General features: G+C 46.5%; 2 protein-coding genes across 6 annotated transcripts in view; one reads left to right on the forward strand and one right to left on the reverse strand.

The window, feature by feature from the left end:
* ZYX (zyxin) overlaps window positions 1-1,226 on the reverse strand; it is a 29,175-nt gene extending 27,949 nt beyond the window's left edge. Inside the window, exon 1 of one of the 2 annotated variants that reach the window (XM_074534890.1) lies at window positions 1,089-1,226. The gene's annotated coding sequence lies outside the window, so the exon portion shown is untranslated. Of the gene's footprint in view, window positions 1-698; window positions 828-1,088 lie in introns of those variants that run through there. The other variant, XM_074534893.1, reaches the window with a different exon arrangement.
* The window catches only part of FAM131B (family with sequence similarity 131 member B), a 33,757-nt gene that overhangs the window by 188 nt on the left and 18,929 nt on the right, over window positions 1-14,640 (forward strand). For 3 of the 4 annotated variants that reach the window (XR_012578964.1, XM_026797956.2, XM_074534897.1), the window contains exon 1: window positions 1,120-1,255. The exons of the other annotated variant lie outside the window; for it this stretch is intronic. Coding sequence is in view for 2 of the 3 variants with exons in the window: in XM_026797956.2 (XP_026653757.1) it covers window positions 1,228-1,255 (28 nt within the window). In the remaining variant the exon portion in view is untranslated. Of the gene's footprint in view, window positions 1-1,119; window positions 1,256-14,640 lie in introns of those variants that run through there. 4 annotated transcript variants of the gene reach the window in all.

Genomic DNA, 14,640 nt, shown 5'->3' on the forward strand with positions numbered 1-14,640 from the left:
CTAACCACACCTTCTCCATCTGCAGAGATCCCTCCTCACTGCCGTGTTAGCGGGGAGGACCTGGGAAAGGCCTCAGCGAGCATCCTCACGGCTGGGCTCGCTTCCTTCGCGGTCGTGCGGGGCCAGGGGCAGAGGCCGGGCGGCGCCGCATGCCCGAGCCCCGCGGCCGGCTCCGGGGGCAGACCGGACCGCGGGGAACGGCCGTCCTCCCGCCGGATGGCGGCTGGGGCGGCTCCGCGGGCCGCCTGCCCCTCGGCAGCTCCCGCAGTGCCTGCTGGCCGGGCTGCGGCGGCACCGGCACCGCACCGACACCGCGCCGGGCCGGCTCAGCCGCGCGGGAGCGCCCCGGGGGAGGCGCGGCGCGGCCGCTGGGGGGCTGCCGGTAACTGAGTCGGTTCCGCAAGTGTAGTCACCGGGAAACCGCGCCCGCCCCGCCTCCATCCATGCATCCATCCATCCATGCAACCATCCATCCCCAGCCCCTCGCTGCTACTGCTTCTTCTTACGGGGACGCGCCAGCTGCTCACCCACCTCCCCACTTGCTTTGCTCTTACAGGGACGAGCCCGCTGCCCACTCCCCCCTCTGCTCCCGGCCTGCGGCACCGCCCGCCGCTCACCTGTGCCCGCCCCGCTCCCCCGGCGGGCGGGAGGGGCCCCGCGCCGCCCCCCGCTCCGTGCGCATCCCGCCCCGCCCGCACCTGTCCCGTCCCGTCCTGCCCGCCCGCCCGCGGGCTCCCTCGCCTCCGCCCCGCCGCCGGCCCGTCCCGCGCTCCCCGCGGGCAGAGGGGCGGCCCGGCCCGGCCGGCGCTGCCTCTCCTCCCCGGGCCGCGGAGGGCGGCAGCCAATCGGCGCGGCGCTGCCGGGCCGAGCTGTTTACCCAATCTCAGCCCGCCCCCCGTCGGGGAGCCGGGAGCGGGGGGCGGGCGGGCAGCGGGGGCTCGGCGGCGGCACCGGCGGGGACGCGGCAGCGCACGGGGAGCCTCGCGGGGCGCGGCGCGGAGGCGCGGCGGGGGCAGATGCCAGCCTGGCCCGCGGGCTCCGCGCCCGCCCGCCCGCCTCGTCCCGGCGGGGGCACCCCGCGCTCCTACCTGACCATGACCCCGCGCCGGGGCCACCCCGGCGTTTCCCGCTGAAGGGACCGGCTCCTTTCCGACCTCCGCCGCTCCCCGCCTTCTCCGCCTACTCGCTGCTGAGGCTGCCGCCTCTCCCCGGAGCCCCGCCGGAGTGATGGGCTGCATCGGATCCCGCACCGTGGGTAAGGCGTTGGCGGGGACGGCGCCAGAGGATGCTCGGGCAGCCGCGGCCCCCGCCCGGGTACCCGCACGGCAGCCCCCGGCAGGTCGCCCCTCGCAGCCCCCTCCCTGCCGCCCGTGCAGCGCCATTAGCTGCGTGCGACCCTTCCCCACCGCGGTCTCCCGTGGCGTGGCGGGGCTGCGCGGAGCCGCTGGCCTAGGTGCTGGCGGCGGGACGTGCCCGGGGCCGGGGGTCGCCTGCCCGTGTCACCCGTGAAGAAAGGTCGCCGAACATGTGGGTCAGTGCGGCGCCTCCGGAGAAGGGGGTGGGTGCGGGGCGTGCCGTGCCGTGCCTCCCGAAGCGGGATCAGGCGGCCGGCGGCTGGCTCCTTTGCTCGGTAAGGGTTTATTGTTATCCGAGGATACATAACGTTGCATGATCTGCACGTCTTCTTGTCTCCCCCTTCCCCCTGCGTAGACTTCAATGGAGAAGAGCAAAGAAAGCTGAATCCCTTCCCTCTCGCGGAGCTATTGCGAGGGGACACGGGGAGGGACCGCATCCTTCCGCTGGGCCACGCCATGCACATTTTTAACCAAAGGATCCCAAGCCTTCAGGCTGTGTAACCCATCTCTCCCCTCCTACACACATGCAGATACCAAGAGGTCCCTTGATCTTTAAGCAGGGTTATCTACAGGTAAACACAGCATTCTGGACACACTTTCTTGCCTTCAGGATGTTTTTTATTTTTTTGTGCAAACCACAGGTACAGCTCTATCAGTTACATGGGGATATATAATTCAATATGCCAAAAGAATCTCTGAGAGCTAACCAGAGTTCATTTGGCAGTACATCTCGGTCCCAAGCCGTCGGCTCTGTCTCTCCCAAGAGCACACGGGCATCTGTGGGAAAAGGAGACCTCTGAGGACATGAGAATTACACCACCGCCCCAGATGGAGGGACTGTGTCACCCCAGAGTAAATCTGAGGGACTATGTCAAAGCCTGATGCTGCTACACTTGTCTCAGTGGGAAAGCCCTTTGTGAGCACTTGCAGGGAACAAGACATCTAGACATCTACTTCTGCAGCAGCAAACTTTAAACTACAGAATCCAGTTTCTACTTTGGGAATTAATTCCTGTACCTAGCCTATGTCTCTCAGCAGTCTCAAATGTCCTTATGACCTAGAGGAATCTCTTATGTGTCTACATGGCAAAGATCACTGCAATATTTCCCTTGAGATCCTTCAGGCTCACCTGGATCAGTGTCTCTCTAGCATATCAGGACGTGTGTTGCCTCCATCTCCTGCCTTGCCCCTATCCTCCACACACCAATGCTGCCGAGGGCATTATTATTCTGTTAGCTGGGTAATTATTGGTACACCTTTTATCGATGTCTGTCTGAACAGGCAGCGTTAATTCTTGGTCTCTCTTCCACAATGCTGTTGAAATAAAGAACAAACATGCATTTTGTAACATCCACTCTCCACTGCAAAATGTGGTTAAGCTGTTGTACAAACTACAGGTGTTTGCTCCTGTGCATGGCAGTGTTTTTATGATCTGTGACTAAAAAACCCCTGGTATAGCTGAGTTGTTGCAAGTATCATGCCCATATGAGATTATATATATGTGTTTGTATATATATTTGTAAGTGTCATACAGTTGTGTGGGCATAGATGAAGACAGAAAATAGCATCTATGCTATGTCGATGGGATAATGATAGCTGAAAATTCACTTTGCAAATTGCAGTCCTCCAATACAGACCTTAATGGTACAGATGTTTGACTTCTCATATGATAGCAATTTTTGGTTAGTGTGATACACGTTCATTCTTGATGGTGCTAGCTCAGTGGACTTTAGGGACCTATTTATACAGTTAACTGAGGAGCTTTTCTTGCCCTGGTGTTATGAAGGCGTGTGCTAAGGGGGATTGCTCAGCTATGATTCTGGTCTCTGTGGGAGTCAGATATGAATGTAGTAATACTGTCTGATGCCTGCTTTGTGTGAAACTTTTACACTGCTGTGCTTTAGAAGGGGCTAATTCTCCTGTCAGTCCTAGAGGCTGGATTTAGTGAAGGTGGAATCCTTGAATTTTAGCTGGACTACTCCTCCTAAGGAATTTTGTTTAGAGCAATTCTTACTTGGCAGCCTAGATTTTTGGCTCCAGCCTTCCTGGAATTATTGAGAGGATTCTTCAGACATATTTTCTTCGAACTGGAAATCAATGTTTTGAAGTACTAGGTCTGAGCTCTAGGATGTGGTTGGAAACTAACATCCTAGCGTGAGCAGAGCTTTGTGTTCTCTCTTCCAAGTGTATCTGCTTAGATTTTTGCAGAAGTAGTTCAGTATACAGCCTCTGTATTGGCTTCCCAAGACCAGGTAGCACTCCTGGAGAAGGGAGTGCTATGCTTGTATTTGTTTTACCTTGAAATTTACATGAAGCAGATTTTGAACTCAGAATTCAAGAGGTTCTAATTAGTGATAGAAAGCTCATAATCAGTCACATTTGGTTTATTCACCACACAAGGGCCAGTGCAGGATTGTGCCCTGAGCTTGCTCCGGGCCTTTTTCCATTCCAATTTTGAGCAAGCCACATGATTTCTTCATCTCCCGCAGGGATGTTTTACTATGATCTAGTTAGATGTCATAGTTTGCACATGTTTAGTGATGTGCAACTTTACATTTTCTTTCCTAAATATGAGTTTTCTGGTTATTTCTCCCTGGGGAAAAGTAATTGAGTGGGTCATAACAGAGCAGCTCCATATGTGATAATTTGAAATGGAGTCATAGAGTATATTTAAATTTTACAGAGGACACCAGAATGGCAGTGATCACATTATGATTTCCTAAGGTATGGAAAAAGCTGAAAAGTGATCTTAAAAGGCTAACCTGATATCCAGTCACCTTCTCCACAGTCACATCTCAATGTCATACATGTGCTTTGTGTAACATAGCATATAGCAATTACTCAATGAGAAGTGGAGGTGGCTTCTTCCTCTGGGAATGGCTGCAGGTTGTGTCTGTGTATTGGGGATACCCCATCATAGTTCCTAGGGAGCTGCCTAGCAACTCTCATCATAGCTGGGTCTCAGTTTCTGGAATGTAGAGGAGAATTTTCACTGAGGTTGCTCGACAGTTAAGACTGTAAAATCCACCTAGGAACTTGTGGATATTTGAGTGCCAACCAGCTAAATGCCAAAGATTATCTTGGTTGTTGTCAGTAACTGAGCCAAGTTTAGGGTTTCAGGTCTGCATGGGTGTCTGAATGCATTTCAAGTGTACCTTTGATACAGCTTAGACATCTCCTAACACTGGCTGTTCTGATTAGCATGGCAGGGTTTATCTTAGTTCCTTGAATGGATTTAAATTAGTCAAAAGCTCAAGCACGTTAAGCTCAAGATTGCTGTCTCTTTTTTTTCCCAGTGATTTCTCTGATTTCTCTCACATCTTTGCACAGAAGCCTGCAGCAAACCTGTTTTGTGAATGTGATGTAAAATGGTGGGAAAATATTCAAAGACATTACAAACTAATAGTACTTGTGGAGCTTGGGAGAAGAGAAACTAGAGTTGCTCACGCTGAGGGTCAGGGAAAACCTTTTGACTGTGAGAAGTGTCAAGCACTGTAACGGGTTTCCCAGAGAGATTGTTCAGTATCCATTCTTTGAGGTTTTCAGGACCAGACTGGATAAAGCTGTGAGTAATCTGGTCTAACCTCATAGCTGACTCTCTTTGAACTGGAGTTTTCACCTCAGGAGGCACCTTCCAACCCAGTAATCCTGTGTTCCTGTGCTTAGGGTCTAAACCCTGGAGTGGTTGCCTCTCTGAGTCAGGTTGGACTCACTGCTTCAGTCTTGCTCTGCCAGAGGTCCCCAGGTCTTCCACATGCCATCAGTACACTCCTACATGTTGCCCCCATCACCACTTTCCTTTAACTCCTGGGAGTGCCATGTGTCACAGAATTCCTCCCCATGACAGCCCCAGCTGCAGCCCTCCCTCTCTGAGTGTTGTTGGTGTGGCAGTTTTGCAAGGAGCAGCCCAAGTGACAGCTGGGCTGGTGCGCGGAGCATCAGGCTGGAAAAGGCAGAGCTCTCCATTGTTAATGAACTGTTCAGGCTCTGGGTCAGGTGTGACCTGCCAAAGCCAGGTACCTGGCTTGCTGGGCTCCCCTTCTCTGGGAATGGTCAGTGTCCTGTCAGAGGCAGGTGTATGTACTTAATCTGTTGCTTTCCCACTGGATGATCCCTGCTAGGTGTAAATGAGTGGCTCATAGCACCCGCAGCTGGAGAGATGGAGCCAAAGAGCACCCACTCCTAATCCAGCCACTTTAGATTCAGCAGAGTGGGAGCAGGGTAGGAGGCTGACAGGAGAGGGGTAAAGCAGCTGGAGTGAGCAGTGAACATCCCCTGCATTTTTCTCCTTACTTATTCCCCCCCACAGATCTGTAGGTGTGTGACGTGAGATCTGGAATGGCAAGTGTGGTTTACACACTTGGAGTGTGAAAAAGTGAGACATCCACTCTGCATGCACACCTCACACATAGCAAGTATGTATCAAGGTGTCCAGTTCCTACCTCCTTCACCTTCAACATTTAGTGAGTCAGTGAAAAGGAATAAAGAGAGGAGAAGCTTCAGAAAGGAGATGGTAATGCAGACGGAAACTGAGTCATGGAAGTAGGAATAATTTCATTTAGTTGCATGCACAGAGGTGGAAGGGGAGGGAGCACAGAGCTCCATGTAGAAACTGTAGGTGATGTGAGTAAAAGAGTGGGAATACATGAAAAGGGGCATCTGGGTATCTTGTTCCTCCCTTACCTGGGATAGAGACAGAACAGAGGGACAAAGGCACACCTTCCAGACCAGACTGCTTTGTGGTTGGTCTCACTTCACTACTTGTATTTCTTCCCAGTCTGGCTTTTCCTCTTTCAAGCAGTTCTCAATCTGATCACTTTTAGAAGCTGAAGTAGAGGGCTCAGGGATGAGAACTTGTTTGTCCCAGTAAGATTCTGAGCAGAGAGCATCTCCCAGCCCTAGCAGCTGGTTGTCCTGAGGGCTGTACGAACGGGTGATCTCTGAGACCTCCCTCTCTCGTCAGGGCTTCTGAAATACAGGTGGGTGGTTTCAAAGTTGTGGTGGGGAGAGGCTGGCAAAGAGCAGGATTGCATAAGCCTGGCTTTATCAGGAAACAGTCCTACAAAATGCATGTGCAAGGTAAGTGTGTGTCAGAAACAGTCATTAGTAACAGAAAACATGGCATGTTGCTGATTGATGTAAGACCTCTGTGTGTGTACAATGCAACAAATGTGAGGAACAGAACTGAGGAAGAGCATACTCATTTTGTGAACTCCTATGGGCAGTAATATTGCAAGAATTATGAGAGAAATTACCAAGGAGCTGATGGAAAAATGCAGGTAATGAATTCATTGGCATGATAAAGCTGGGAGTCTTAATTCTATAGACTGATGTGTATTGAAGCAGAAGAAGTGAACTAATCAATAAGTGTTTTAGGCCTGCTTTCTTGGGGGGACGTAGAAAAAGTAGTTTTCAGGTCATTTAATAAGGTTGTGTTCTCCAACAGCAAACAGCTGTGATTTTAGACTGATACTTAACCAATTGAAGATAATTCACACTCATGAGTTTTTAAGCACTTTGATAAAAAGTCAAAGCTTTATTTTATAAGGTCTTGAAATAGTGAAGAAGGTCTCAAGTGAAAAGCTGGGATGTTAGCACAACTTTAAAGGTTTTGTGAGATGACCTATCTATTTAACTTTATCAATTAGTTAAAATTTCCAATAAAATATTAGAAGGCAAATATATCAGTGAGAATGGGCTTATACAAAACAGAGCCTGTCAAGCTAACTTAATTTCATGACTTTATGAGACTCCCTGCAGCCAAGTACTTCTCTGATAGAAGTACTTTACCTACAGTCATGGTGATGGAGGTAAAATATAAGATTGTTAAAAGATACAACCTCTAATAAGCTAGCAATCAGCTTAGAACCACATGTTTCTTAGTTAGTTAATATATGAGTACAGTACATTCTAAGTGCATCTAAATTCAATAGATAGCAAAATAGTAACAAGAAAAGAGTCATTGTTGAAAAACCTGTGGCTCTAATTTTGCCAAGTACTGTGTGATTTTTACATAATGCTCAAAATCCTGAGGGAGATCTAAAATACTGATAAACTGGATAGTATTTGCAACGACTAGAAGAACTGCTAAAAATGAAAGTAACAAATGGAAGGGATAAATCACTGATAGGGAACAGTTTGATTCATTTTAAGTACTGACAGACAGTGTGTGTTTCAATCTAACCAAATATGAGTTAATCTAGATATCTAATGGCAGAGTGTGAATGCTATTTACAGGACCAGAATTCTATTTTGTGAGCAGTCACACTAAATAAGCTTATAGATATTGGAAGTGGTAATCAGTAGGTCAACAGCTGCTACTGAGATGCTGCAGCCAAGGAAGCTGATGTGCTTCTTTGATCTCAAATATTGAATAGGAAGAGAGAAAAGCATATTTTCTCTGCATTTGGCACTTGTGAAAAAATTATTTTTCATCTACTTTGTCTAATTCTATTATTATCACTTTGAGAAATACTGCAAAACTGAAGTATGACAAGAAAATAAACATAGAACCGTGAATAAAAACTTACAGAAGTGACTTGATGACAGTCCTTAAGTGTTTGATTGAAGAAAAAAACGACCTCAAAGTCATCTGACTCTTCAACCTAGTAGAAAGCTGTTAAGATGTGAGAGAAGGATGGCAGATACATTCAGATTGGAAATGAGGCAAAAATCAAACAGTAAAAATACTGAACTATTGGCATAATTTACTGAGAGTTGTACAGAGCCCTCTGTCACATGAACACAATAAAATCAAGATTTTAAAAAATGCCCTTGTTCAAGCACAGCAACAGAAAGTATAATTAACAAAGGGAGTACATTTAGCCTCTCTTATTTTAAGGAGGTCAGACTAGATGATCAGTGTGTTTCTCCATGAGTTTAAGCTACACATTCCCAGGTCCAGGAGTATACCAGACTTTTAAATGAAATATAATTTTTATATCCTGAAATGAATGGGGTTGTATTTGCAGATGCTGATCAGGCGTGGCTCATGGGGAAAGTTTCAGTTCAGAATTTCTAAAGTGCGCTGGAGAAAACAGTTTGGTGACCCAAATGGTGAGCATAGGGATTGACATTCCACATGGGAAAAAGAGTTTTAGGGTTTATGCTGCTGGCCATTTATGCTCACTGGCCAGGATGGTGACAGAAAGCTGTGACAGGCAGAGGAGGATCAAAGAGGCTGTGGAGACGGGAAGCTCGGCAGGCTGCAGATTAAATGTTTACTTCAGGAGCTATTCAAAGTGTCTGTAAAAGGCAAATAACTTGCCTTTTGCAATGATTAGGAGGACTTAGTGCGTGGTGTTACTACTAAAGAGGCTTCAGGTGACTCAGAGAGATTAAGACCATAGCAGAACATCATCACCCTCCGCCCCCAGCCTCAAAACCCCAACAATTTTGTGTCTGTTCATTGTGGAAGAAGTTGTGGAATTTTATCCTGTGAAACCTTTTGTTGTTTGAGATGCATCACATCAGCTTCAGATCAAAGCCTCAGTGAGGTTGTAGAGCAGGTAGACAAAAAAGTGGTCAGGTGATGTTCATGTGAGACTTCTGGAGAAGTTTGAGGCTGGAGGGGCTGAACTGCAGATTTTTATCTGTAATGCTTTCCAGTTGCTTTGGTAGAAGAAGATTGGAAGGTAGATGATGTCATGCCAGTTTTTAAAATGATTTTGAGATCTGGAGAACTGTAAGCTAGTAAACAAGATATGCCTAGGAGGCAAGCTAATAAACATTACTCTGAAGAACAGAACCAGTGTAAGCACGGAGAGATAAGATGTACTGAGAAAGAGTTAACCCTACAGTTGTTAGTTGATATTACAATTTATAAGTCTTAGAATGGGTCAACAAGCAATATTGACAAAGGAGGTCCAGTGGCAGTAGTCCACTTGGATTTGCAAAGCACATTTGTAAAGGTCACTCACCCCAGGCTGTTAAAAGACATAAATCTGCTGTTGAATCAGAGAAGTTTCTTAAGTACCTGGGTAAAGATAGGAAACAAGGATTAGCAGGAAATGTCCATTTTTCACAGGGATATTTTTTTCAGATTTGTGCCTATCCATAAATGATATGAATATTTTTTCAGATATGTGCATATCTGTAAATGACATTAAAAAGGGGAAGGGCTACATGATGAGGTAACAAACTATGATAATAAAGTAATCAATTATTTGGGGAAGCAGACAGAAAACTGCATGGAGTGATTTGGGAAAGGATTTCACAGTATCCCATTACTAGGTCATTTGATTTCACAATATCAAATGACATAAATGATGGGTGAAATTTGATGTGGATAAATGTAAAACGATGCACACAGGCAAAGCAATTCTAGAGTTACATTTGCAGTGATGGAGGTTCTGAGTTTAGTGTTGCCATGCAGGAACCAGATCTTGCGGTTATAATGTGTGGCTTAATGCTTAGTGCCACTAAAAATGCCAATAAAATTAGGAAAAGAATAAGAGAATAAAATGAGAAATAGCATTATACTGTGTATCTATCCATATGATTCCCTTGTTTTGAAATTTTATAATGCATTGACCCTAATGGTCTGTTCCCATTTCAGAAAGACCATAATCAAAGACTGGAAAAGATTCAAAAAAGGATAGGAAAGACAATCAAAGGTATTGTGTGGCTAATATGAAAGGAGCCATTTAAATAAGGATTTCTCAAGTATGGAAATGAGATGGTTAAGGATATGACAGCTATCTAAAAAATCATGAATTTTCTCTGAGACAGGAACAGTATGGAGAAAATGATGAGAGAAGACTAATTATCAATTTTAAAACAGCATCTAAACATCAAACAAAACTAGCAAGTGGCAAGTTTAAAGCAAATGAAAGTCAGTACTTCTTCATGTAACATATAATTCAAATGTGGAAGTACTTGACATAGGATGGTATGGGTACTAAAAGGCCTTTGTTTTGATTTTAGAAGTGAACAGATGAATTCTTTAAAGATGACTAAATACAGAGACAAGTCTGTCTTGGGAGCTACTTGAGGTGTAAATTGTGACAGGTTAGGACAGATATTCTGGGAAAATATCGCTGCTGTTTCCCCTGTTTGAATCGTTCCCTGTCTTTCTTACACATCCACTTCCACTTAAAGGGCAAGCTGATACCCATCCCAAAAAAATACTAAATACCTCCTTTCTCACCACTTCCCAAAAGAAGAGAATGAAGAAAAGGAGCCAGAGAGGAAAGTAACCCAATCACTGAGGAGTGAGGGCTGGGAAGAAGAAAGCAATAAGAAAAGAGAACAGACTAACAGGCTAAAACCTGGAAAACAGGGAACCAAGGGGGAACAATGAGCAGAGCACCCCTGTATTTCCATGATATCCAGGAACTGGTAGGTGCTGCCTAGTCATGCCTTGCCCAGAGCACTGGAATAGAAATAGCACTGTTAGTTGCTGGGATCTTGGGATTTCCTCCTCCTGGAGCTGGACATATCCAGCTTGGTGAGAAACAGGATAGTTGATGAAGAGGACCTATCATTTAGTAGGTCTTGGGATAGAAACTGTACCAAAAAGATGTGAGAAGAGTAACCAGAATCAAAATAATGAGTTTTGGAGGAGACAGAACATTGGCATGTGTGGTGTGCCGGTTTTCCCTCTGTCTGCAGAAAAGGCCTGACTTGGGGAATCCTCTGAAGAAACTTGAACCTTCTGCTTGATGAAGGATTTTCCCAGATGATGTTCCCAATGAGCCACTGAATTAGCTGAAAGTAGAAACTGGCCACTGGGGTTCTTCATTCTTTTGTGACAATGAGTGGTCCTACAACCACTTATCATGGGCCTTAGGGGTTGTTAATTCGGCGTTTGGGTTTGAGGGGGAGGTTGAACAAATGATGGGCATACCTGGCAGAGAGTGATGGCTGTTCCCTTGATGTGGAGATCAGAGGGGCTTCTGGAACAGTAGGTACCCCCTGTGTAGGTGTGGATGCCCTCAGGGACAGCGGGGAAAATCATGGGGTGGGGTTAGGGGTCGGTGTGATGGTGTTTGTGATGGTGAGATGTGACCACACCTGAGCAGGTGCAGGGCTGGGCATTGAGTGCTGGCATCTCTGCCTGGTGAGCTCAACCCCTGCAGTCTCAGTGCCAGCAGCTCGTGGTCATTTTCCCCAGGTGCTTCGGAAGCCGTGGAGCTCTCTCTGGAGAGGACACCTGAAGCCCTGCTGGTGGCTTTCTAGGATTGGGAACAGTTTCTCTTACCAGGTATCTGCTGGAAATACAATACAGCAGAGAGGAATCAGACCAGGAGTTTTCCTGGAGAGTGTGTAAGAATTTCCTGACACAGCTGGTGAGTGTGCCAACTAGGGAAGGCACCTGCTGGATCTCTTGTTTGTGAACAGGGAAGAACTTGTGGGTGATGTGGTGGTTGGAGGCTGTCTTGGGCATAGCCATCACAAAATGAGAGACTTTTTGATGCTCAGAGCAGTAAGGAGGGGGTCAGCAGAACTGCCACCTTGGACTTAATGAGGTCAGACTTTGACTTGTTTAGGAGACTGTTTGGCAGAGGCAGTCCTGAAGGGCAGAAGTCCAGGAAGGCTGGACATTCTTCAAGAGGATATCATAAAGGTGCAGAAGCAGGCCGTCCTCGTGTGCTAAAAGATGAGCTGGTGGGGAAAAAGACTAGAGCTTAGTCTGAAACTCAGGAAATAAGGAGAGTGTTTCACCTTTGGAAGAAGGGGCAGGTCATTCAGGAAGACTGCAAGGGTGTTGTGAGGTTGTGCAGAGAGAAAATTAGAAAGGCCAAAGAGCAACCAGGATTTAGTCTGACTGCTGCCATAAAAGGCAATAAAAAGGTTTCTGCAAATGCATAAGCAGCCGAAGAAGGGCTAAGGAGAGTTTTCATCCTTTATTGGATGTGGAGGAAAATATAGTGGAAATAAAAAGAGGAAAAGGCTGAGGTATACACTTTGCTTTTGGGGGAGAGTGGTGGCAGGGAGTCAGCAGCCTCAAGTGCTTCCTGGCTTTCTGGCTCTGACCACTGCTGCTGTCCCCAAACCAGAAGCTCTGTGGGGACTGTGACCAAGTGTGTGATGGCTGTGGGGGAGAAGGGTGCAGCCACCTGGCTGTAAACCCTGGGGCTGCCAGGGTGACACCCCACAGCTGAGGCAGGGCAGGTGAGGAGGGTGGATCTGAAGCTCACAGGCTGCCCCTGCCCTCATGTGCTGGTGTTTGGAGCAGGCTCTGGTTTTGTCCAATCCACGGGAATGGACAAAACCAGGAGGAGGGGACCAGGAGCATACCTAGGTGGGAAAGGTGTGTTGTGATCTGCTGGTTGACTCTTGAGGAGCACTGGGGGTGGTTCTTCTTCACCACTGCTAAGGATGAAACTACAGCACAAAGATGGCACATCTAATTGTATTCCTGTGCTGCAGGACAGCGCCCATGTGACGTGCTGGCTACAGGGGGAATTAAAATTTAAACATCTATGGAGAGCAATGTATGCGATTGCCTGCTGCATATTACTTCTGTGAGGCTGGCTGCAGGCCAGGCAGAAGGGGCTGCTACCTTGGTTCATATCGACGTTTTCATACTTACTGTGCTGAGTGAGGGCCCTGGGGACACATTCCCTGCACTTCAGAGAAGCAGTGAAGAATGAGGATAAACCCATCGCTGCTGTTCCTGCTGGCTGATACTTGTTCTGCAAATGAGACGGTGCTCTGAGGTTTGGTGTTTTTTGAGTTTGTGTTAATTGGATGTGTTTCCAATTGTGTTTCTTTTTGGAGTACCTCCCTAGCCCGCATGACATGATGGCTTCTCAGAGCAGAGCTCCTTTTGTCTAGGATTAGGCTCTCTGTTCATCTTTTACTTAAAGATATGCAGTAGCCTTTAGTGTTGGTTTGACAGTGTTTCCAGTCAAGAAGAAAAATGTAGGTGTTAGGGCTTAGTTCATTAATTCTGTCTCCTAAACAGCTCTGAAAAGGGATCTGCCTGCAGGAAGCTGTAGAATGGTCTGGAAAAGTACTCAAATTATCCAAATTCAAAGCAAAGATCCTTAGAACTGCCCATCTGATTCCTAATCTTAGAGACAGGTCAGAGCTGTAGGTGTTTCCATTTTTTATCAGAAATTTGAAAGACATCTGTTTTGTGGACACCAAGACATTTCTCTGCCTTGATGAGCACCAAACTGTTCTGCTCTGTCTCCTCCACCTAAACAGGTTTTTTTCCATTTCTCTTCCACAAATGACCCTGTTGGTAGGTGCCAGCAGCAGATAACTAATTTTTATGCTTCCTTATGCAGTACAAGCTAGAATTCCTACAGAGTTAGGTGAATAACTTGGGTTGATGGATTTCTCAGCTTTACCTGAGAGAATTTGAGTGCTTCCTTCAGAGGTTCACCTCAGGGACAGCTCCAGTGACAGAGGTTTATTCCTTTCCTTGATGACCCTTTGGATAGCTTTGATTGGCTCTGTGTAAAGCAGGCAGGGAGGGAGAAGGTTTCTATGGTTATTCTAGCCACCCATCTGTCAGTCCTTCCCAGCAGTTTCAACTGCTTTAATTTCAACCACATTTGACAAGACACGATGATGTTGTGTTTGACAAAGATACACACTCCCACAAGTATCATGAAAATTGGTATCAGGGAAAGAACAATTTAAAGACTGATCATAATTACTGCAATTACATTTGTTGTTTTCTTAGTTGTTCGGGGGGAAAAAATGGGAATGGAGAGGAATAATTGAACCATTTACTCTAAATATTCATTTTTACCAACATTAATGCTAGCTAGCAGTATCAAATGACAAGGTTTCTGCTCTCTGCTGGAAAGTAACATTTGAGAAACAGAAGAAAGTGTGCTAACAGGGGATAATAGCAGTGCTGGAAAGTCATTGCTTAATTAAATTGTTTCTTGTGTTAATTGGCGTGACACATCAGAAAGTAAATAACACAAATACTTATTTGGTTTATGGTGTAGATCTTCACCAGCGTGATGTTTGCAAGGGAAAAACAAAATTCAAGACTCTCAAACACTGTTCATCTATTTGGTGTGGCACAAAATAGAGAAGACAAATTGGAGATGATGTTTAACATCCAGCACAGAAGTTACAGCACAATAGATTAATAAAGGCTGTAGATGTAGATTAAAGTCATAGATGCAGAAGCCTGATTTAAGCATGGACCTTGGTAAATGAACAAAATGCAGGCACAGGTACCAAATATAGAGTCAATTAATGCACAGTGGAAACAGCAATTCAGAAAATGTCAAGAGGAAACCCAAGGAGAATGGGCTTGTTTAGATTAAGTTTTGAGTAATTCAAAACAAGGTGAATTTCTTATGGTCATAGA

This window comes from Zonotrichia albicollis, chromosome 2 (assembly GCF_047830755.1).
Source record: "Zonotrichia albicollis isolate bZonAlb1 chromosome 2, bZonAlb1.hap1, whole genome shotgun sequence".
NCBI classification, from domain to species: Eukaryota; Metazoa; Chordata; class Aves; order Passeriformes; family Passerellidae; genus Zonotrichia; species Zonotrichia albicollis.